The sequence below is a fragment of the Stegostoma tigrinum genome, chromosome 10 (assembly GCF_030684315.1).
Source record: "Stegostoma tigrinum isolate sSteTig4 chromosome 10, sSteTig4.hap1, whole genome shotgun sequence".
NCBI classification, from domain to species: domain Eukaryota; kingdom Metazoa; phylum Chordata; class Chondrichthyes; order Orectolobiformes; family Stegostomatidae; genus Stegostoma; species Stegostoma tigrinum.
Window position 1 is genome coordinate 16141000 of NC_081363.1, and position 25994 is coordinate 16166993.

The window sequence follows — 25994 nt, forward strand, 5'->3', positions numbered from 1 at the left end:
CAGTTATGCAGCTGAACTGTCAACAGGCACAATGCAATTGACATTTTCTTTCCTAAACTTAGGCACTTGCTTTTAAATTCTGAGCCCAAAAGAGTTAAATCGCTGGCCAGTTTGGCAGTCATCTCTTAGCTTGAGAAAGGATGTACTGGTACTGGAGGGGATGCACAGGATGTTCACTGGATGATTCCAGAGTTGAGAAGGTTGGCTTATGAGGAGAGATTGAGTAGACTTGGGCTATACGCATTAGAATTTTGAAGACTGAGGGAAGATCTTATAGAAACATATAAAATTATGAAGGGAATAGTTAAGATTGAAGCAGGGAGGTTGTTTCACTGATGGGTGAAACTAGAACTAGGGGCCATAGCCTCAAAATTAGGCGGAGCAGATTTAGGACTGAGTTGAGGAGGAACCTGGTCTCTCAAAGGGTTGTGAATCTGTGGACTTCCCTGACCAGCGAAGCAGTTGAGACTACTTCACTGAATGTTTTGAAGGCAAAGATAGGTATATTTTTGAACAGTAAAGGAATTAAGGGTTATGGTGACTGGGCAGCTAAGAGGTGCTAAGTCTATGAAAAGAACAGTCATGAACTTAATGAATGGTGGAGCAGTATGAGGAGGCACTTGTCTGAATCATGCTCCTATTTCTTATATTCTTATGTTCCTGACAAATTCGAATTGGTTTACTCACTTTGTAAGGACCTGTATATTTATTTTTACCAACCCGACCTCCTCTAAAGGGGGCCTTACCTTTCCCAAAGTATGTTTTGCATCAATTACCCAAAGGGCAGTTTATCTCCACCAATAGTGTCTTGGAACCAGAGGGTTAGCTTACCTTTCCTTCTGGGTACCCTCGCTGTGCAAGAAAATACCCCAAGAAGATGTGACTTGTTCTGCTTCACACACATCATATTTCACATGGCCAGGGATTTCAATATTCAAACAAGGCAGTATTTGACTAGCAAATAACATAAAGATAGGCAGTAAATCTCTTTTAAATAACTAAAATGCAAGTGAGAGGCCAAAGTGATCATAGGTCCCTCGGAGAAAGTCGCTGGGAAAATAACAATGGGTATCATAAAATATCAGAGGAGTTGAATAAATAAATTACATTAGTCCTCACAGTAGTGAATGTTAACAGCTTTCCAAATATACTAAAACAAGGGAAAGAAGATGGGAAGGGAATAAATATAACAACTATAATGAGAGAAAAATTATTGGGTAACTCATGGGGCTAAAGACCAATAAGTTAAGTGCTATAGATTTAAAGACTCTAAGTCACATGGGCCTCGTGGGTTCCATCCTTGGAATTTACAGGAAAACTGTAGTAAACTTTCCAAGAATCCTTAGATTCTGAATAAGTCCCAGAGGATTAGAAGACTGCCAATGTAACACCTTTATTCAAAAAGGGAGTGAAACAAAGGCCAATTAACTCCAGCCTTGTTTGTCCCACTATCTTTTATTGGGAAAATGTTAGATTCTGCTATAAAGGATGTAACAGCAGAGCATTTGGAAATATATAACAGAATCAAGCAGAGTCAGCACATTTTTTTTAAAGTGACATTATGCCTGACAAATTTATTAGAATTAATTTAGGGAGTAATAAGCAGGATAGATAAAGGAGAACCAATCAATGCAATAGTTTTGGATTTCCAGAAGGTGTTCAATAAGGAACCACAAAGTGGCACGGTGGCTCAGTGGTTAGCACTGCAGCCTCGCAATGCCAGGGACCCAGGTTCAATTCCAGCCTTGGATAACTGACTGTTTGGAGTTTGCACATTCTCCTCATGCTTGCGTGGGTTTCCTCCGGGTGCTCCGGTTTCCTCTCACAGTCCAAAGATGTGCAGGCTAGCTGGATTGGCCATGCTAAGTTGTCAGTAGTGTTCAGGGGTGTGTGGGTTATAGGGGGATGGGTCTGGGTGGGATGCCCCATGGGGCGGTGTGGACTTGTTGGGCCGAAGGGCCTGTTTCCACACTGTAGGGAATCTAATAAGAGCCACGGTTTTAGGGACAGTATATTAGCATGGATAGAGGATTAGTTAAGTAATAGAAGGCAGAGAGTTGGGATTGGGGGCATTCTCAGGGTGGTAATTAATGATATGAATGATGGCAGTGAATCTACTGTTGTTACTTTTATGGATGCCACTGTAACAGGTAGGAAGACAGGTACTGAGGAAGACAGAAAGAGTCTACGGAAAGATAGCAACAGGTAAAGTAAGAGGGCAAAAACTTGGTGGATGGAATATAATGTGGGAAAATTTGGCAGAAAGAATGGAGGAGCTGGATATGATTTAAATGGAGAAAGACTGCAGAAGGCCACAGCATTGAAGGATTTGTGAGTCCTCATTCATAAAGCTAATATACAAGTTCAGCAAGCAGGCAAATAGACTATTGGCCTTTATTTCAAAGGGATTGAAGAATAAAAATAGTGAAGCCTTGATAAAATTTTCCAAGACACCAACAAGGCCACAACTGAAATATTATGAACAGGCTTGGACTCTTTGTTTCAGGAAAGGTAAACCGGAAGTGGATGCAGTTCAGAGAAGGTTCTTTGGGTTAGTGTTGGACATGAAGGAATTTTCAAATGAAGAGAGGTTGAATAGGTTGGGGCTGTATGAATTGAGGTTCAGAATAATGAGAGGCGACCTTACTAAAATGGATAACTACTGGTTCAGTGGCTCACTCCATACATACACCACCCTACATGTTCTAGTGTTCTAGTTTTCCCCTACCCTGAGGAAAAGACCTTGGCTGATCGCCCTATCCAAGCTCCTAATGATTTTGTAAACTGCTATAAGGCCACCCCTCAGCCTCCGGCGCTCCAAGGAAAATAGCCCCATCCTACTCATCCTCCCTCTATAGATCAAACCCTCCAATCCTGGCAACATCCTAGTAAGTCGTTTCTGCACCCTTTCAAAGGTAACACAGTGAGAGATTAATATCTGCTGAGGAATTTGAGGTTCATGGTGCTGGAGTCTCTAAATGGTGAGAGTACCAAAACACAATACGACCAATGTCACTAATAGGAAAGACTTCCATTTTGTCAATGTTAAGCTCGTCCGCAAACATCACGACCACATCTTAGAAGTCTGGCCCCAGGTTCCCTGGAAGATGGTACATATATGGTTGATCGCTCTCGGGGTCCTGCTTCAGTCCAGTGCCTGCATTCACTCCAAGGATGCACGAGCAGTGCAGCACTTCACAATTAATTTTACTTGGTTGCTGAGACATGGAAGTGTGAGTATCTGTCACAGTCCTCGCTCACTAATGCAAGGACTGCCTCCTAAGAAAGAGTGAGTAGGCTATCTCCTGTGGAATTCTTCACACAGACAAACTGTGAGAGACAAATCCTGGCTTGCAGAGTTTGAACTGGTGCACAGCTGGGCTTTAGGCATAGCGAGAACAGTATGAACACTAGAAGATCCAGAAGACAGGGCATAGGAGGAGAATTAGGCTATTCAGCCCATCAGGTCTGCTGCACCATTCAAAGAGATAATGGCTGATCTGACAATCCTCAACTCCACACTTCTGTGTTTATCTCAGAACCCTCGATTGTCTTATTAAGCCTGTTTATCTCAAATACACTTACTAACCCACCTCCTACAGCCCTCTGTGTTAAAAAAGATCCACGGATTCACTACCCTCTAAGAGAAGAAACTCCTCCTCATCTCTATCTTAAATGTGTGATCTCATACTCTGAGATTATGCCCTCTGGCCCTAGATTCTCCCACAGGATGGAACAACCTTTCCACATCTATCCTGTCAAGTCCCTAAGAATCTTGAATGTTTCAATGAAGTTAGCTGTCATTCATTTAATTCTCATTCAGATAGCGACAAGCACTTGGAGTTTGGAGCAACAGCAACATCATGGTTGCCTGAAAGATACTTAATGAGGTGAGCACTGTAAAACTGGACAAGAAAATCTGATGGAGCTCAGCGAGGCAAACCCCCGAAAGAAACTTCCCAAAACTGGCACATGATGAATTTTGGAAAAACTTTGCCCTGTGCTGGGCAGATGGTTTTTCTGTGAATGATACTCAACGGAGGAAATTATTGTATTCATATTTTTCAGGGTGTTTTTTGAGCCAATCATAGGCAAGGATATAAAGACAGTGTCATAGAAAGTTGCTGGATGAAGTTAGGGGCTATACCTTCTGAACTACTTTACATCTGTTGGTGCAATAAAATCCTGAAAAGTAAAAACAATGCAAATGCACAAATGTCAACATTAGAACATTGAACACTACAACGCAGTACAGGCCCGTCGGCCCTCGATGTTGCGCCGACCTGTGAAACCAAACTGAAGCCCATCTACCCTACGCTATTCCATTATCATCCATATGTTTATCCAATGGCCATTTAAATGCCCTTAAACTTGGCGACTCCACTGCTGTTGCAGGCAGGGCATTCCACGCCCTTACCACTCTGAATAAAGAACCTACCTCTGACATCTGTCCTATATCTATCACCCCTCAAATTAAAGCTATGTCCCCTCATGCTAGGCATCTCCATCCGAGGAAAAAGTCTCTCACTGTTCACCCTATCTAATCCTCTGATCATCTTGTATGTCTCTATTAGGTCACATCATAACCTTCTTCTCTCTAACGACAACAGCCTCAAGTCCCTCAGCCTTTCCTCATAAGGTCTTCCCTGCAGACCAGTCAATATCCTGGTAAATTTCCTCTGACCCTTTCCGATGCTTCCACATCCTTCTTATAATGCGGCGACCAGAACTGTACGCAATACTCCAAGTGTGGCCGCACCAGAGTTTTATACAGCTGCAACGTGAGCTCATGGCTCCGAGACTCAGTCCCTCTACCAATAAAACCTAACACACCGTATGACTTCTTAACCCTATCAACCTGGGTGGCAACTTTCAGGGATCTAACTTTTCACCAAATTTTAAAAAAGGCACTTCAAAAGGCAAAGGGGAAATTAAGGAACTTCTTCATTGAAGACAGATTTCGACATTCACTTGTGCATCATCTACTATTTTATGAATTCCACAAACAAAAAGCACAGCTGGTTACCCAGACTGTTTACTGACCCTGATTCTGAGATTAAAGAACCTCAGCATAACACGTCAGTTTGTGTATAGTTTTGACAACAATTTTCAGTCAATGCTTGATTAAGTACTGAAAATGGAGGAACAGTTGGTCAATTTGAAGTAACAATGCTTTGCTTGAGAAATGGTGAATGCCTATAGTTTCTTTGATCTTGAGAGCTGCTGTTGGTGGTGTGGAATGCCATCAATATTAGGAGTGCAGATTGAAATTTTTAGCACAATTAACCACAGTATTACAATTGTTGCGAGCTTTTAGCTGGTTAAAGGCAAAATAAGCTATTGTTAAGTCTACAAAATAATTTCTTTCCTAAATAGTAGGATTTTGGACATGGGTCCATAAGATAGCATTGAGCTTATGCTACAGAATGAGTAATTACAGAGACACGGATTTAAGATTGCAGGATTCATGCCACTATTAAGCAGTAGGAACATGAGTGTTGTTTGCCACTAACTCAATGTCGCCATTAGCTAAAAAGATGTTCTGTCTATTGCACAAATGAATAATGCGGTATATGAGTTTTAGTCCCTGTGTGATGCTAGGTATGTAGGCACTGCATCCCAGAAATTGGATTGTGCCAAACAGTATATTTTTTTCAATATTTGTGACAAGCGATATATTTACCATACCCAACAAGCTCACATTTGCAAAACTCACAGCGCTATGTCTAACTTCAGATGTGATTTTGCAATTGGATGCTGGATCTGCTGGATAATTGACAATGTGCAAAAAATTACACTGACAACCAATATAGGAATGTCAGTCAGACGTGCACTGTGGGACACCAACCTATACTGGAATCTAGGTATATTAATACACAGGGCCAAACTTCCCACTAAGCAGCATGGCCAGATCCCCAACACCCCACCACCCGTTTCTATCTCCTTCTCAAAATTCACAAACCTGACTACTGAGCTGACCCATTGTCTCTGATAACAAAGTATGGAGCCGGATGAACACAGCAGGCCAAGCAGCATCTTAGGAGCAGAAAAGCTGACGTTTCAGGCCTAGGCCCTTCATCAGAATCCGGCTCTACACTTTGTTTTCTCAGATTCTCCAGCATCTGCAGTTCCTATTATCGCTGACCCATTGTCTTTGCCTGCACCTGCCTCACTGAACTTATCTCCATGGGTTTTGACTCTGTTTTCTCCCCCCGGTCCAGGAACTCCCCATATATGTTCGGGATACCATCCAAGCTCTCCAGCTCCCCCAAGACTCCCAATTCTCAACACTTCAGCTTCACTATGGGTATCCAATCCCTGTACACTTGCATACCCGACATGGTTGGCCTAAAAGCCTTCTGCTTCTTCCTCTGCTGCAGGCCCAACCAGTCCCCCTCCACCGATACTCTTATCTGCTTCACCGAACTCGTCCTTACCATTAACAACTTCTCCTTTAACTCCTCCCACTCCTACAGACTAAGTGGGTGGCCATGGGAACTCCATTGGGCTCAGCCTCTGCCTGCCTCTTTGTAGGATACGTGGGACATTCCGTCTTCTGCAGCTACACTGGCCCCATCCCCCACCTCTTTCTCCATTATATCAGTGCTGCCTCGTTCTCCCATGAGGAGCTTAAACAGTTCATCAACTTTACTAACACCTTTCACCCCAACATCAAGTGCACCTGGACCATCTCTGATATCTCTCTCTCCTTCCTGGACCTCTCTGTCTCCATCTCTGGTGACCGCCTCAAAACCGACATCTATTTCAAGCCCACCGACTCCCACAGCTACCTAGACTAGACTCCCTCTCACCCACCTTCCCGCAAGAATGTAATCCCCTACTCCCAGTTTCTCCGCCTCTGCCGCGTCTGCTCCCAAGATGTTGCGTTCCACTCCCCAACATCTCAGATTATTTCAAGGATCGCAACTTCCCCTCTTCAGTGGTCGAAAATGCTCTTGACCGCATCTCTTTCATTTCCCACACCTCTGTGCTCACATCCCCTGCCTCCAACAAAAACAAGAACAGAATCCCCTTTGTCCTAACGTCTCATCCCACTAACCTCCAGATTCAACGTATCATTCTCCGCCACTTCTGCCACCTGCAATCTGACCCCACAACCAAAAATATATTTCCCTCGCCTTTCCCTTGCCTTTCGTAGGGACCGCACTCTCTCCACAACTCCCTCGTCTGTTCCATACTCCCCACTCGCTCCACCACCCCGGCACCTTTCCCTGCAACTGCAGGAAGTGCTATACCTGCTCCTACACCTCCCCCCCTCACCCCCATCCCAGACACTAAACAATCCATCCACATTAGATCAGGATTCACCTTGCACATATGTCAACGTGTTAATGTATTAGCTGTTCTTTATGTAGCCTCCTCAACATCGGTGAGACCAAGCAGAGGCTCAGAGACCGCTTTGTAGAGCACCTGCACCCTGTTTGTGACAAACAACACCTTCCAGTTGCGAACCATTTCAACTCCCCCCCTCCCCCTCCCATTCCCTGGGTGACATGTCCATCCTGGGCCTCCTCCAGTGTCACAATGACACCACCCACAAACTGGAGGAGCAGCACCTCATATTCTGCATCAGGAGCCTATAGCCCAAGGGGCTAAACATAGATTTCACCAGTTTTAAAATCTTCCCACCCCCAGCCTCATTTCATGTCCAACCCTCATTCTCATCCCCGCCTCCTTTACCTGACGCAACCTGTCCACATTCTCTCCCAACTCACTGACCAATCCCTCTCACTCCCTACCTGCACTCAGCGATCACCATCCCACCTACCTTCCCCAGCTCCGCCCCTCCTCTCTCGATTTATTTCTAAACTCCCTTCCCCCTCCCCATTTCTGAAGAAGGGTCCTGACCTGAAATGTCAACTTTCTGGCTCTTCTGATGCTGCCTGGCCTGCTGTGCTCCTCTGGCTTCACACTGTTTGAGCTCTGATTCTGCATCTGCAGTTCTTGTTATCTCTGGTCAGTCTGCATTTCCATTGACATACTGATGCCATGGAAGTCACTGATACACATGGACCTCAGCGGTCCATGTAGAAGGAAGAAAGAATTGAAGGGAATTAGCACATGTAACCCTTTTCTTCACAGACATGTACAGTGCCTGTTTCAACACAACAAAATAGGTGATCGCCATTTGATGGTTCATTTCACAGTGGAATCAGAGTCAACCTGCCTGGTTTACATTTTAAGGAACATGTGGCTATTAACTGTCAATCTGCATGAGTGGGTGTTTTTCCATGGCAATGTCTCTACTAATTAAACTCCAGCTGCAAATCAATCAGCACTCTCCATTTTATGTGCTTTAAATATTGCTTTTCCTCTTGAATTAGTATTCTTCTGAAATGTTTAGATGAATGTAAGATGAAATGCTTTAACAAAAACTTTTTTTTTGTTCACATGCGTGAAACAATTTTTTGTTGGAATCAAAGAAAACAAACAACATTGTTAAACAACCATGTTCTCAGTTAACTCTCAGAATTGTAACATTTTAGCTTTACTTTTGAAGGTTTTGGTGGTGATAAATCAAACCTAAGTTGACAGTTTTCCATTTCTTCATACCATATATTAACTTCCAATATCTTCATACACTAAGAAACACTGAAGTATTTCTTAACACTTTTGCATTATGTAATATTTGGCCTAAGAAATTTGCTTTTCGTATTTCTATAACACAATGGCCAATAGAGAGGTGAATATTCTGTTCAACTTCAACAAAATTGACTTCACCAACAATTAATCATCAGCTTAATCATCACGTGCAGTGCCAGAAATCTGGGCAGCTAACAAAAGAAATATTAATTTCTTTTTGTTGTTTCCAATTTGTGGTTCATTGGGAAATCCAGAACACTTGGAATGGTTTGACGGCTTTCAATGAAGTTTGTACTTTCATCTCTAACTCACACTTACCCACACATCCTTGGCCTCCTGGTGGAATCTCAAAACCTTGATCACAATGGCAACGGAAGGATCCATCAGTATTTTCGCAATATCCGTGAGTACCACAGATAGTTCCATTCATACACTCATCAATGTCTGCAAAAATACCAAGGAACTGGAATTAATTACCAATGTTCAGTATTATTCAGCAATACTTAAGTATAACTAAAGGAATGCACAATGGGGATTATTAAATTAAGAGGTCATTCTTCAGTATGTTATGATGATCTTACTTATAAATAGAGTTAGGAAAATAAGACCCTACAGATCAATTTGTGTTCTTGCTGCTTGTAATAACAATGAAACAAATGAGCAGGTTCAGTGGATTTCAGATCTAACAATCACGACTTGATCATTTCAGAAGATTAAAAACTACCACTGTCAGTGTAATGACGCTGAGTTGGCCTCTTCCCACATGACAGTCATCCCGGGTTAAATGTCTACATTCTTTTTACTTACTTTTCTTTCCCATTATGTATGAGCCTCAAACGTATTCAGGTTGAGTCTTTTTTTGGTCAGACTGTTTTTGAAAAGGACCAAAATCAAAGTGAACAAAATTGCGAAACAGTTGCTGAGGCCCTACAATCACAATTATTATATCAATTATACTTTTCAACAATTAATGCACATCTGCTTGGTATTTCGAGGAGTATTATGTACTTGTGTCCTGTTTGACAACGCTGATTTCTTTGTAAGTGAAATGTATGTGTTTTTTCAATAACTGCTGAAGAAAGCTTCACAAAGAATGGATGGAACTTAATTCTCACGAAAAGAGATCATTTTTTCTCAATGTATTGTTGAAATATAAGGCTGATGGCTTAATAGCACCTGCAGTACAGAACCTCCAGCTGCAGATAATCTTTTGGCAGGTAAATCCTCAAAGAAATATTCAACAATAGCAAACACTAATGCTTAATGAAAATTCTCAAAAGACACGGCAGAAAAGCATTTTAACAATCATTAAAGTTCAAGACAGTTCATATAAACTATTAAAAGGACCACTGTTAGGTACTTTACTGCACTGTGTAACCATAATAAATTGCAACAGCTGCACATAGCTGGAACAAAGCTGTTGGTTTCATTGCTAATATCAACATAATGTCAGCACTGTAACATTCATAACTTAAAGATGTGGCTAAAGTGGTGCTAAACTCGAAGGGCCCAATTTTACCTCTGGATAAATGAATGAGTTGTGAGTCAATTAAAATCTTGTATTTAAACAGGTTATATTATGTTTTGGTTATATACAATCTATTCTGTATACACAGTACATTCATGCATCAAACTAAGAAATGGAAAAGTCACCTTGGCGAATAGCACCTCAACCACAGCGACAGCGACATAAGAATATATTGCATCCAATTCAAAGGGCCTTTATTGGTCAGTGCAATGAATGTAGGAGTTGGAAGCTCATGTTGTCACTCTCCAAGACATTAGTTAGGCCACTTTGGAATACTGCACTTAATTCTGGTTGTTCTGCTACAGGAAAGATGTAGATAAACTTGAAAGGGTGCAAAAAAGATTTACAAGGATGTTGCCAGGGCTGGAGGGTTTGAGCTACAGGGAGAGGCTGAATAGGCTGGGGCTATTTTCCGTGGCGTGTTGGAGGTTGAGGGGTGACCTTATAGAGGTTTATAAAATCATGGGGTGCATAATCAAGGTCTTTTCCCCGCGGTAGGTAGGGGAGCCCAAAAACTAGAAGGCATAGGTTTAAGGTGACAGGGGTAAGATTTAAAAAGGACCTAAGAGGCAACTTTTCACACGGAGGGTGGTGCGTGTATGGAATGGGCTGCCAATGGAGGTAGTGGAGGCTGGTAAAATTACAACATTTAAAAGGCATCTGAATAGATATATGAATAGGAAGGGTTTAGAGGGATATGGGGAAAATGCTGGCAAATGGGACTAGATTAATTTAGGATATGTGGTCAGAATGCATGAGTAGGGCTGAAGGGTCTGTTTCCGTGCTGTTCAGCTCTGACTCTATGACCACAAGTCGAAAATAGTTTAATGTCCGCACTGACAAAAACTTTATATTTCTGGGAGACTTTTGGAATGAATACATCTCCAAGGATAATTTGAACATTATTTATTTCAGATGACAATTTCAGTTGTTGATTGGTTTTCCTGTAACACTTGTCCAATAGTATACCACCTGGGGAACACATCATTCCAAAACGTTGGAGTTTTTTTTCTGATTAAAGAAATACTTGTAAATTATTTCTTATTAAATTGTAAGAAAATTGCTATTAATGGCTTGTAACCCAACTAGCACTATAATATGGCAAATTCATACAAACATAGCAATTAGGAACATGAGTAGTCTATTCAGCCATTCAATATGATCACAGCTGACCATCTAAATCCATAAACTGTTCCTATTTTAGCTCCCATAAGCTTTGATCTCTTTAGTTGAAAGTTCTATATCCAAATCATTCTTGAAATCATACAATATTTTAGTGTCGACTCCTTTCTGTGATAGCAAATCCACCAGCTTACCAATCTCTGGTGAAGAAATTTCTCCTCATCCCGGTTATAACATGGGGAGGCGACGGCCTAGTGGTATTGCTGGGTGGCTAATTCAGAGGCCCAGATAATTTTCCGGGGAGATAATGGGAACTGCAGATGCTGGAGAATCTGAGATAACAAAGTGTGGAGCTGGATGAACACAGCAGGCCAAGCAGCATCTTAGGAGCAGAAAAGCTGACGTTTCGGGCCTAGACCCTTTCATTCAGCTCTACACTTTGTTAATGTTCTGGGGACCCAGGTTCAAATCACACTGTGGCAGATGATGGAATTTGAATTCAGTAAATATCTGAAATTAATGATCTAACGATGACCATGAATCGATTGTCGGAAAACCCCATCAGGCTCACTAATGTCCTTTAGGGAAGGAAACTACCATCCTTACCTGATGTAGTCTACATGTGACTCCAGACCCACAGTAATATGGTAATAAAATGTGAGGCTGGATGAACACAGCAGGCCAAGCAGCATCTCAGGAGCACAAAAGCTGACGTTTCGGGCCTAGACCCTTCATCAGAGAGGGGGATGGGGTGAGGGTTCTGGAATAAATAGGGAGAGAGGGGGAGGCGGACCGAAGATGGAGAGAAAAGAAGATAGGTGGAGAGAGTATAGGTGGGGAGGTAGGGAGGGGATAGGTCAGTCCAGGGAAGACGGACAGGTCAAGGAGGTGGGATGAGGTTAGTAGGTAGCTGGGGGTGCGGCTTGGTGTGGGAGGAAGGGATGGGCGAGAGGAAGAGCCGGTTAGGGAGGCAGAGACAGGTTGGACTGGTTTTGGGATGCAGTGGATGGGGGGGAAGAGCTGGGCTGGTTGTGTGGTGCAGTGGGGGGAGGGGACGAACTAGGCTGGTTTAGGGATGCAGTAGGGGAAGGGGAGATTTTGAAACTGGTGAAGTCCACATTGATACCATATGGCTGCAGGGTTCCCAGGCGGAATATGAGTTGCTGTTCCTGCACCTTCCTCCACAGTAATATGGTTGATTCTAAACTGCCCTCTTTGCAATTAGGAATGGGTAATAATTGCTGCCTGGACTGTGATGCCCTCATCCCATGAATGAATTTTTAAGAAGTCCTAAATAGTTTACCCTGTTATCTTGAGACCGTGACCCCTTGTTCACAGCTACCCAGGCATCGGGCACACTCTTCTTGCTTCTATCCTGTCCAGAATTTCACAGTTTTCTATAAGATCCACCCCTATGCTTTTGAACTTCAGTGAGTATAATCCCAACTGATTTAACTTCTCATATGTCAGTCCCACAGTCCTAAGAATCAATTTGGTAAACACTTTGCTGCGCTTCCTCTGTAGCAAGAACATTCCTACCTTCGAAAAGGAGACCAAAACAGCATACAATACTCCAGGTGTGGTTTCACCAAGGACCTCTACAATATCCCTATTCATTAATTCATTACCTATTTATAACCTTGAAAGTCACAAATTATCTTGTCATACTAGCAATTAAGAATAGGCAACAAATGTTGGCCTTGCCAGTGATGCTTAACTTGAACAAGTAAGATAAAAAACTTAATTAAACTAATCTTAATCGATTTCACCCATTGGGAAACCCAAGGTATTTCATACAGCTCTGCATTTACACCTGTTCTCTCATACTTTTCATTGGAGAGTAAAATAAGAGACTTGCAAAGTCACTGTTGCAACCAATTGTGTTAGTTTCTTCCAAGATGTGTGGCGTTAAACTTTACCCCATTAATTCAGTTAAATTAGTGTCATACAAGAACGAAACAAACCTTTCGATCCAACCAACCCAGGCTGACCATGTTTCCAAACTAAACTCATGCCACCTGCCTGCTTTTGGTCTACATCCATCTGAAACTTTCCTATTCATGTACTTATCCAAATGTCTTTTAAATGTTGTAACTGTACCCACACCAACCTCTTCCTCTGGCAGCTTATTCCACACACTAACTACTCCTTGTGTAAGGAAGTTGCCCGCATGTCCTTTTTAAACCTGTCTCCTCTCACCTTAAAAATATTTTTCCTAGTTTTGAACACCACCACCCTAGGGAAAAGATTCTTAGAAACTTTATCTGTGCCCCTAGTGATTTTATAAGCGTCAATAACGTCACCCCTCAACCTCCAATGGTCCAGTGAAAAATGTCCCAGTCTTTCCAGTCTATTTTTCCCATTTGCAACGTATGATTGTCAGGGGGATTATGTTGGTGCCCTCTATTTAAACATGCCGATGTATGTAACATTCTCCTTGAAATCTAACACGGTGAGTTCACAAGTAAGTCCGTGGTACGTTTACCTAAAACTACAGGACTGCTACAGGCAAGATGCTGTGAAACTTGAAAGGGTTCAGAAAAGATTTACCACAATATTCCCAGGTTTGCAGAGTTTGAGCTACAGGTAGATGCTGAACAGGCCGGCGCTGTTTTCCAGCCTATGAGTGTCAGAGGTTGAGGGGTGACCTTACAGATGTTTATAAGATCATGAAGGACTTGGATAGGGTGAATAATCAAGACCTTTTCCCCAGGATAGGAGAGGGCAAAACTAGAGGGCATTCATTTAAGGTGAGAGGGGAAAGATTTAAAGGGGGCTAAAGGGGCAAGGTTTTCACACAGAGGGTGGTCTGTGTATGGAATGTTCTGCTAGAGGAGGTGGCGGAGACTGGTACAATTACAACATTTAAAAGGATAGGGCGAATAATCAAGATCTTTTCCCCAGGGTTTGGGAGTCCAAAACTGGAGGGCATTGGTTTACGGTGACAGGGGAAAGATTTAAAAGGGGCCTAAGGGTCAACATTTTCATGCAGAGGGTGGTGCGTGGATGGGATGAATTGCCAGAGGAAGTGGTGGAGGCAGGTGTAATTACAACATTTAAAAGGCATCTAGACGGGTTTATGAATAGGAAGCATTTAGAGGGATATGAGCCAAATGCTGGAAAATGGGACTAGATTAGTTTGGGATATCGGGTCAGCATGGACAAGTTGGACCAAAGGGTCTGTTTCCGTGCTGTACACCTCTATGACTCTATGACCGCAAACCCAATATTTTCCATGTCTCTGAGAAGATCTATTTGCAATCCATTATCTCTGGAGACTGAACAAGTTCACTTCCTTCGCTGTATAACTTGCGTTGCCTCACTGGACTCTAGTGAGTCATGTATTTGATATTTTAAATTGGATAAAACATTGACAAGTTTAATATAATGGAACACTTCTGAAAACTGCAAAGGACTTTCAGTTCTCAAAACAATTTTCTTTATTATTCCACATTTGTACAGGATGTATATGTCTGTCTGCAAAATAAGCAATAAACTCAACAGCATGTTGCATATATGCTCATATTATACACAGGTAAAAGACTGTGAGTAGAACATGATCTCATTCTGTCTGCCATCTGTACTTGCCCATTAAAATCTTTAGTTTCAATACTTTCTTTTATTAGCAATGAATGACACGTGCAAAAACAGTGTGGAATACTGGGTACTCACATTTACCATTACACAGTCTTAGCTTTATGGATCCAATAAGGCATCACATATTTTTCAACCCCAAGTTAAAATAACAATGTGGTCAAAGCACAGGAATAGAAGCGGTCTGTGAACAGTTAATGGTTTACACTCTTGATTGATAAATTCAAGGTGGCATGGGGGCAGCTTAAATATGTATAAGAAAGGAAATTAGAAAACAGGGAAAAGGACCCAAATTTTACTTTAAAAATATCACAGATTTCCTTCTAACTTTATCTTTCCTGTGAGCCTGCAAGATGGCTTTGGACCTGCCAATCTAAACATTCTGCAGAGTCTGTTGTTATCTATGCTTCTACTTGAGAGCAAAAATTAGCTGTTGTGGATCAGAGGTGACTTGGCAACTTTTCTTCCCACTTCTAAGCCTTTCATGTTTCTATTCGATGCTCTCCAAACTGAACACCCTGTTCAGTCAATAATTTGAGCAAGGAATAATCGTAAGAACAATAGAAATAGGAGCAGGCACGGTGGCTCAGTGGTTAGCACTGCTGCCTCACAGCGCCAGGGACCCGCATTCGATTCCGTCCTCAGGTAACTGTGCAGCGTCTGCACGTTCTCCTCATGTCTGCGTAGGTTTCTGTTAGGTGCTCTGATTTTGTCCCAAATTCCAAAGATGTGCAAATTAGGTGGATTGGCATTTCTAAATCGCTCATAGTGTGCAGGAATGTGTAGGTTGAGGTGTGTTAGCCATGGGAAGTGTAAGGTTGGGGGATGATGCTGTGTGGGATGCTTTTTGGAGCATCAAAGTTATTTGTTGCACCAGATGGTCTGTGCTGTCTTTCAATACCCTTTACAGCTATCCTTGGCCTCTACTACATGACGGTCAGGTGTGTGATTCAAATCTCTGACCATCTGAATTGAAAGTACCAAAGTGTTGATACTTTTAAAGCAGGACAACCACAAATACTGGCTAAAGTGAAATGTGAATACTTGGACTTGGTCATTCTAATGAATATCAGATGCACAGAGCATTATCCCAGTCACAAAAGTCAACAGGCATTATACAATTCCCAAAAGGAGCATTAGACAGGTTTCCTTTAGGAACTGGAGTATTTTTCCTTCCAAATTTCAAAGCTGTCAGTAATTTATATTCTACATGACTATAAAATACAGCTTTGGTACTGTTCATTAATTTTAGATCTTTTAGAAGTTGGATATTTACTTAATGCTGGCAGCACTGTGAGGCTATGTTGAGGTCACGTAAATTCTAGAAATGAGAGAATTTGTAATGTGCATTTGTCGAGTGAGAGGTATTTCAGAAAACTCAGTCACTGCTCCTTCAAATACAGGAGTTGATTTCAGTTCATTTAACCTTAAAAGTTTTCTCTGGCTAAATAGTAGATTTGTGCTGAGCATGAAGTCCAAGTGCACTGATAAACATCAGACAGTTTGGTTGAAGGAACATAGAATAAACAAATGAAAGCTGAAATTGTGCTATTATACTGCCACTTTTGATTCAGAACGAAGTGGCTTCGGGCAAATATCAGCATTAAAATGGCATCATGTATTGAGTCACTTCCCAAACTGCTCTCAAATTGCATTAAATTCTAGCAATGTGGGGCTCTTTTCTTGAGAGACGGCCAAAGCTGCTTATGTTCTTAAGATGTTCAGCATGCGTCCAGTCTAATATGAGGCTAAAATGAAGGGCATTGACAGGATAGACATAAATAAACTCTTCCCCTTGATAGAGGGATGATGGCCTGGGAATAGATTTAAAGACAAGAGCAGAAGGTTTACAGAGGATGTGAGGTAGAGGCTTTTTGTGCAGAAAGTAGTGAGAATCTGGTACTCACTGACTGAAAGTGTGGCAGAGGTGGAAACCTTTATAATATTTAAGAATGTTTGGGCATGCATTTGAGATGACAAGGCAGACGAGGCTTTGGACCAAGTGCTGGAAAATGGGATTAGAATAGTTAGGTGGCTGTTTTTGACTGGTGAGAACACAAGGGAACAGAGGAGATTTTTCCATGCTGTGGAACTCTATAAATTGGAGTTTAACTTCAGAGATTGTGTCGATTCACACAGTCAGAATATAAATTTATTTCCCAAATGTGATTAATCTTAAAGGTCAAAAGATGATCCAACTTAGATTAGATTCCCTACAGTGTGGAAACAGGCCCTTTGACCCAACAAGTCCACACTGCTCTTTGAAGCATCCCAACCAGACCTTTCCCATCCCCATATAACCCACATACCCCTGAACACTACGGGCAATTTAGCATGGCCAATCTACCTAGCCTGTACATCTTTGGACTATGGGAGGAAACTGGAGCACCCAGGGGAAACCCACGCGGACACGGGGAGAATGCGCAAACTCCACACAGACAGTCGCCCGAGGCTGGGATCGAATCCGGGTCCCTGGCACTGTGAGGCTGCAGTGCTAACCACTGACCCACCGTGCCACCCTTAAAACTGAACTTTTCTGGGGACTATAGTTTTGAGCATGAATCAAACATGTATATGGCACAATAGTTATGGCTATGAGTCCGCTAACCTGTAGACCATAAGACCATAAGACATGTGAGCAGAATCAGGTCATTTGGTCAATTGTGTCTGCTCTGCCAGTCAATCATGGCTGGTACGTTTCTCAATCCCATTCTCCTGTCTTCTCCCAATATCCCTTGTCCCCTGAGTAATAAAGAACATATCTACCTCTGTCCTAAATATACTCAATGACATGGGCACCATGGCCTTCTGTGACAAAGAGTTCTACAGATTAACCACCCTCTGGCTGATGGAATTCCTCCTCATTTCAGTTCAAAATAGTCATGTCTTCAGTCTGAGGTTGTGACCTTGGCTCCTAATCTCTCCAACTATTGGAAACATCTTCTCCACAGCCACTTTATTCAGGCCTGTCAGTATTGTTTTAGTTTCAATCCAAAACAGCCTCCCTCACTAAGCCCCCCACCCCCATCCTCCTAAACTTCGTCAGGTACAGACTCAGAGTCTTCAACCGCTCCTCACATGACAAGCCCTAGATCTCTAGAGTCATTATTTTTTTGTAACCTTCTCTGGACTTCCACCAATGCCAGCACATCCTTTCTCAGATATGGGACCCAAAACTGCTCACAATATTCCAAATGTGATCTGGCCAAAGCCTTACACAGCCTGACCAGTACATCTGTGTTTTTATATTCTAGACCTCTTGAAATGAATGCTAACATTACATTTCCCTTCCTAACTTCCAAATGAACCTGCATGTTAAACTTAGGAGAGTCCTGAACTGGGACTCCCAAGTCCCATGTGCTTCGGATTTCTGAAACATTCCCCATTTAGAAAATAGTCTGTGCCTCTATTCTTTCTACTGAAATACATAACCTCACACCTGTCTAAATTGCACTCCACCTGCCACTTCTTTGCCCACTGTCCTAACATGTCTAAGTCGTTCTGCAACCTCCCCACTTTCTCAATGCTACCTGTACCTCCACCTGTCTTTGTGTCATTTGCAAACTTAGCAACAGTGCCTCCAGTTCCTTTGTTCAGATAATCAACGCATAACATGAACAGTTGTGGTCCCAACATGGGTCCCTATGGAAATCCACTAGTCACAGGTTGCCATCCTGAAATAGACCACTTTATCCCGATTCTTTGCCTTCTGCCAGGCAGCTAAAATCTATCCATGCCAAAATCTGCCCCTAAAATCGTGGTCTCTTATCTCACTTTCAGCCTCCTATGTGGAATCTTGTCAAAGGCCCCTTGGAAATCCAAACAGATCACCTCCACTTGCTCTCCTTTGTCTAACTTTCTCAAAATCTAATAGGTTTGATGAAGCCATTCTGACTCAGCCGTATTCTACCATGCAATTCCAATTAGTCTGCAATCTCATTCTTCTTAATTGCCTTCAAAATCTTACCAGTCGACCAAGGTCAGTGTCAACCAGCCTATAGTTTCGGAGATAGTAGGAACTGAAGATGCTGGCAAATCTGAGATAACAAGGTGTAGAGCTAGGCTGCTACTTTAACCGTGAGCTTAACCCTCCCTCAACTGACTCCTTCTCCCATCTCCAACAGATCCTCTTCTTCTGGAAACCACCCCAAGGCCTCCTACCCTCCCTTGAGATCTTCATCTCCAACTGCCGTTGTGACATCAATCGCCTCAACCTCTCCACCCCTCTCACCCACCCCAACCTCTCCCCCACAGAGCATGCAGTTCTCTGCTGCTTCCACTCCAATCCCAACCTCACCATAAAATCTGCGGACAAAGGAGGCACAGTTGTAGTGTGGCGCATTGACCTCTACATCACTGAGGTCAGACGCCAACTCTCTGACACCTCCTCCTACCCAATCATGACCCCACCCCTGAACACCAAACTATCATCTCCCAAACCATCCACAACCTCATCAATTCAGGTGACCTCACACCCATAGCCTCCAACCTCATCCTTCCCCAACTCCGCACCGCCCGCTTCTATCTCCTTCGCAAAATCCACAAACCTGACTGCCGTGGTCGGCCCATTGTCTCCGCCTGCTCCTGTCCCATCGAGCTTATCTCCACCTATCTGGACTCCATTTTCTCCCCCTTGGTCCAGGAACTCCCTACCTACAACCGTGACATCAACCATGCCCTCTTCCTCCTCTAGAACTTCCAATTCTACGGTCCCCAACACCTCATCTTTACCAATGGACGTCTAGTCCCTATACACCTGCATTCCCCATGCAGATGGCCCAAAGGCCCTCCGCTTCTTCCTGTCCCACAGGCCTGATCAGTCCCCCTCCACTGACACTCACATCTGCTTAGCCAAACTTGTCCTCACCCTCAACAACTTCTCTTTTAATTCCTCCCACTTCCTGCAGACAAAGAGGGTGGCCATGGGTACCCACATGGGCCCAAGCTATGCCTACCTCTTTGTAGGTTACGTGGAACAATCCCTCTTCCATACTATACTGGCCCTAAACCCCACCTCTTCCTCTGTTACATTGATGACTGAATCGGCGCCGCTTGATACTCCCACGAGGAGCTCGAAAAGTTCATCCACTTCACTAACACCTTCCATCCCAACCTTAATTTCACCTGGACCATCTCTAACACCTCTCTCTCCTTCCTGGACCTCTCTTGCTCCATCTCCAGCAACCACCTAGAAGCCAATATCCATTTCAAGCCCACTGACTCCCACAGCTACCTAGAATACACCTCCTCCCACCCACCTTCCTGCAAAAATTCCATCCCCTATTCCCAATTCCTTTGCCTTCGCTGCATCTGCTTCCTGGATGCGGCATTCCACCCCTGTACATCTCAGATGTCCTCGTTTTTAAAGGACCGCAACTTTCCCCCCCCTCAGTGGCTGAGAACCCAGCATTTCCCACAACTCATTCCTCACACCCCCTGCCTGGAATAAAAACCAAAACAGAATCCCCCTTGTCCTCACGTACCACCCCGTCAACCTCTGAATCTAATGCAACATCCTCCGACACTTCCGCCATCTGCAATCCGACCCCACCACCAAAGACATTTTTCCCTCCCTACTCTTATCTGCTTTCCAGAGGGACTGCTCTCTCCAAGACTCCCCTGTCCGCTCCACACTCTCCTCCAGCCCCACCTGCACATCTGCTAATTTGATATACTGCATCCGCTTTTCCCAAATGGAGGCTTGGGGGCCACTTTGCAGAACATCTAAGATCGGTTCGCATTAAACAGCTGCACCTCCCAGTTGTGAGCCATTTCAACTCCCCTCCCAGTCCACAGACAACATGTCCAGCCTGGGCCTCCTGCAGTGCCACAACGATGCTACACTAAGGTTGCAGGAACAGCAACTCATATTCTGTTTGGGAACCCTGCAGCCCAATGATATGTGGATTTTACAAGCTTCAAAATCTCCCCTTCCCCCCACTGTATCTCAAAATGAGCCCGGCTCATCCCCGCCTCCCTAACCTGTCCTTCTTCACACCTATCCCCTCCTCCCAACTCAATCCCCACCCCCATCTTCTACCTACTAACCTCATCCTACGCCCTTGACCTGTCCATCCTTCCTGGATTGACCTAACTCCTCCCCAACTTCCCACATACACTCACCTTTACTGGCTTCATCTCAACCTCTTTGACCGGAATGTCTCCTCTTCACCTATCCTCTCCTCTATGCGTCTTCTATCTGCTTCTCCCACTCTCCCTATTTATTTCAGAACCCCCTTTCCCTCCCCCATTTGAAATGTCAGCTCTCCTGCTCCTATGATACTGCTCAGCCTATCGTTTCCTGTATTCTGCTCCCTCCCTTCTTAATCTCCCTCTGTTTTTAAACGTGAGTGTAATATTAGCCATTTTCCGGTCCTCTGGCACCCTCCCTGACTCCAGTGATCCCTGAAAGATCACCACCAATATCTCTACAATCTCCTCAGCTATCTCCCTCAGAACTCTGGGGTGCAGTCCATCTGGTCTGGGTGATTTATCCTCCATCAGACCTTTCGGCTTCCCTAGCTCCTCCACCTTAGTGATGGCCGCTACACTCAGCTCTGCCTCCAACTCTATTGAAGTTCTAGAATGTTGGTGATGTGTTCCATTGTGAAAATTGATGCAATGTACCTATGCAGTTCCTCTGCCATTTTGTGTTCCCCATTACTATTTCTCCTGCCTCTTTATTCCAGTGATCCAATGTCCGCTCTTGCCTCTGTCTTATCTTTTAGATATCCAGTACAAACTCTTGCAAAACTCTTTAAATTATTCACCAGCTTACTGTCAAATTCATCTTCTTATCCTTGTTGCTTTTTTACATATCCTCTGTTAGTTTTTAAAGGCTTCCCAATCCTCTGGATTCCCACTAATCATGACCATATTGTATGCTTTTTCTTTTGCTTTTATGTTTTCCCTGACTTCCTTTGTCAGCCATGTTTGCCTCATCCTCCCTTTAGTATGTTTCTTCCTTGAGATGAATTTCTGATGCCCTCCCAAATTATCCCTAGAATCTCCTGTCATTGCTGCTCCAATGTTTCTCTTGCCAGACTCCTCTTCCAAAAAGACTCTACCTGGCTCCTCCCTCATGTCTTTGTAATTTTCTTTACACGATTGTAATACTGTTAAATCTGATTCCAGCTTCTCCCTCTCAGACTGCACGGTGAATTCTATCATATTATGGTCGCTCCTCCCTGGAGTTTCCCTCACCTTAAGCGGCCTGAGCAAGTCTGCCTCATCATACATCACCAAATTCAGAATTGCCTGTCTCCTCATGGGCTTTGCCGCAAGCTGTTCCAAAAAATCATCTTGTAGACATTCCAAGAATTTCTTACCTCGAGATATGCTACCAGCCTAATTTTCCTACCTGCATGTTGAAGTCCCCCATGATTATTGTATTAGTGTTTTTCTTATATGCCTTTTCTATCTCCTGATGCATTTTCTTTTCCACAATCTGACTACTGCTAGGCCTGTACACACCTCCCATGAGGCTCTTTTCTCCTCACCTCTACCCACACACATTCTATGCCTTCCCACTCTATATCACTTCTTGCTCTAAGTTTAATTTCATTTCTTACCAACAAGGCAACTCTGCCTCCTCTGCCCATCTGCCTGTCCTTTCATACGATGTGTATCCCCCAAGGTAATAATCTCAGGATTACTACCTTAACCAAAGATCAAACTTTGATAGAGTAAATCAAGGCATGGAATTAAAATCAAGGCCAACGACCTGGTGTGGGAGGAATGGGTTTCAGTTCACTGGGGCAGTGGCACCAGTACTAGGATAGACAGAGCGAATTCTGGATGCATAGCTTCAGCTGAAATGTACTGGGACCAGAAATATCAAAACATTAGGGCTATAAATCAACCAGACACAGGTGGGGGGATGTTTGGAAGGGGGTTATGTGCAGTCAAACATTCATTCTTCGTACTGGGTGGGTAGGGGGTTGCTGGGGGGTGAGGATGGGGCTGAGACGATATTCAGCACTGCAGGGCAAGTATGTTGACAATGATTCCAGAGTGAGACAGGAAAGGCCAGAGAGTGCAAGCATTAAAGGTAAAAAGAAGCTGTAAATATGGCTAAAGTGGTAAAACGTGGTTACTAGGCTAAAATATTTACTTCAATGCCCATTATATTGAGACCAAAATAAATCAACTGCACAAATAGAGGTTAATGGGTATAAACTTGTAGCCATTACACAGATATTGCTGCAAGGAAAGTCAGGGGTTCAAGCAGGGGCTGAGGTATTTCAAAAAAGTAATCAGCATCCCAGATTACAGCTAAGTGTAATTATGAATTCTTCACTGCTTCTGTTAGTATTGAATGGGTGAATAGAGATAGAAGAGCCAATATGGAGGACATGTTGAGCAATGAGAGGGGATGCTTAGTGGCAATGGTCTGGCAGGGTATGCATGGATAGTGAAAAGACTTCACAGAGGCTGGTACCCTGTCAGCAAGTCACCCTTTATTTACACATGAACAGCCCTTGATCCTGCCTGATACTGGCTCAGGCATCAGTGTCAGTATCCCTGACCCTCAACATTTTTATGTCAGCCAGGGCTCCCTGATTGGGCCAAGTTAACAGCCCCAGTCAAGGAACTCATATTATATGAGGCCTAGCTGGCTGACCTTATATAGGATGTACAGAGTGTGCTGGGTTGTGGAGGGGTGAAGGGTGACATGCAACACGGGGCCTAATTGCTTTTATTGTGACTAGAATTGAGCCCCACAGCACAAAAGAGGGCTTGTCCTGACACCCAGCAACATCCGTGGCTCCCTCCAACCCCTTTGCCAGCCTGACGCAGCTCACATCTGGCCCCAGCGTGAGGATCCAGTAATTGACTGCTTTTTCTCTCGAGACAGGCATTAAGGAAGCCAAGAATTTTCCTGACACCATCGCTAGCAACTTTAGATCTGGAAATCCATGCTCTAATGGTACTTGATGCCAAAATGCCTCTGCTCTGATTACATACCATTTGGCCAGGCAAGACAAGAGTTGCTAAATTGGAGAAATAGCCACCAACTTACAGACAGCAAGGGCCCAATTTAGTGCATTTTACAATGTTTAAGACTGTTGGCAACAAATCAAGTGGTTGGATTCTCCAGAGAAGCAGCGAAGGGCTGGTGAGCATTCAACTGGACACTAACCCATAACAACCAGACAGATACAAAAACAGAAAATAACAGAAACTCAGCACGGCCTGACCGCATCTGTGGAGACAGGGAGACAGTGTTAACATTTGGAGTCTGATGTGACTCTTCTTGAGATATGAAGGGGAGTCGAAAATGACGTTTTACATGCTGTTGACAGAGTGGGAGGAGGATTGAGTGGAACAGATGATGAGAGTGCCCAGGGCAAAATAGAAAGAGAGTGTGAATGATGGTAAAGGAGAGATTGGGATGTAAAAGAGGTGTAACTGATTGGTGTGGAAAGGAAGAGGTGGGTTCTTTCTGCTGAGGGGAAAGACAAAAGGACACAAACAATACACAGGGCTGGGAGTTGTAATCAAATGGAAGACAGGGGTTACGTTCTGAAATCGCTGAACTCAAAATTGAGCGTTAAAAGCTGTGAAGTAACTGACTGATGTAGTGCCAAAAAGTCCTAGAACACAATGTACTGGGGTTTGGTAGTTTCTCAATATGCTGAACAACTTGGAGGGAATACCAAAAACACCAGGAATCTAAGATAATTTCTGATGCAGTTTCCAGCTTTCTTACCGCAGAATTTTCCTGTGTAAAGGCGGAACAAAAAAAATTGCTGTTGCCATGGAGAATGCATAAACAGATACTGGTTGACTGTTGCAATGATGGGATTGTTTCAATTTCAGGGTGGGAAAGAAAACTGTTACTGAACAACTCTGGTTATTGTTCATTCACAGATGTCAGGTACAGATAAGAAAAAAAGTTTGCTTTTCACTTTTGAAATCACGTTTTGCATCATTTGAAAGAGGTTCAAATTTCACTGACAAATTACCTCGACATTCACAGGCTCATTGTATGCAGAATTACTCATAAACGAAAGGTGTTACTTTTAATTTTGACTGAGGTGTAAAATAGGTGCAAAGATCAGGTAGTTTTAGTCAAAATGTGAGGACTGCTGAAATGCAGAGGCACAGCGAGCCAATAGTGACTGTCCTTGACATCAAAGAAATATTTTCCCATCAAAGGACCCTCATAAAACTGAAGTTCATGGAAATCACAAGGGAAATCATCAGTAAAATAAAGCAAATCTGAGGCAAAAACAGGAATCACTGGAGAAACTCAGCAGGTCTGACAGCATCTTTGGAGAGAAAGCAGAGTGAACATTTTGGACCCAGTGACCTTTCATCAGAAGTAATAGTAGTTAGGAAAGCTGGTATGTGCGCTGAAGACAATGAGTTGGTGGATAAAGGAGAAAGCAATAGCTAGAGGGTGCCCAGAGGGACAGAAAGACAGTTTGACAGACAAAGGTAAGCAATAGAAACAGAAAAGCTGATAAAAACTAATCGGAAGTGGGCTAGATGTGCTTTCAGACCTTTGTCTGCTGAACAATCTTTCTCTCCCTCTAGATTCCATCTCCACCAATCACTTACTCCTTTACATCTCCACCCTTGCCTCCTGACTTAGGCATATACACCACCTTTTCCTAGCTGCTACTAGTTCTGGAGAAGCATCACTGGATCTGAAGCATCGACTCTGCTTTCTATTCACAGATGCTGAGTTTCTCCAGCACTTTATTTTAGCTTGGAAAATCTCTAGGACAGCAGGAAACGGCTGAGGCTATTGGAACCCAACAAACTTTCCTCAGGACATTCACGCAGGAGTCTCTCAGGATATTATCTGAGGCAAAACCATCCTCAGATGCATCCTTAATGGCCATCATAAGGTCAGAAGTGTTGACAATGTCCGTTGATTGCACAATATTCAGAAATATTTTCAATGTTTTTGATCCTGAAACAGTACACAGCCACATGCAGCAAGATGTGGACAATACCTAGGCTTGAACTGATAAGACTCAAATAAATTTTGTGTCAGATAATGACTACATCCAAGAAGAGAGAGTCTAACAATCTCCAATCAATATTCCACAACCATACCATTGTTGATAACCCCCTCTATTATTAACCAGTACTATTAAACAGAAATTATAATGGACCAGTCACACAAATACAG

At 43.3% G+C, this 25994-nt stretch overlaps 1 protein-coding gene across 1 annotated transcript in view; it reads right to left on the reverse strand.

The window, feature by feature from the left end:
* The window catches only part of LOC125455610 (latent-transforming growth factor beta-binding protein 2-like), a 474230-nt gene that overhangs the window by 57560 nt on the left and 390676 nt on the right, over nt 1-25994 (reverse strand). The window contains exon 27 of the mRNA XM_048537794.2: nt 8923-9048. Coding sequence (XP_048393751.1) covers nt 8923-9048 — 126 coding nt within the window. The remainder of the gene's footprint in view (nt 1-8922; nt 9049-25994) is intronic.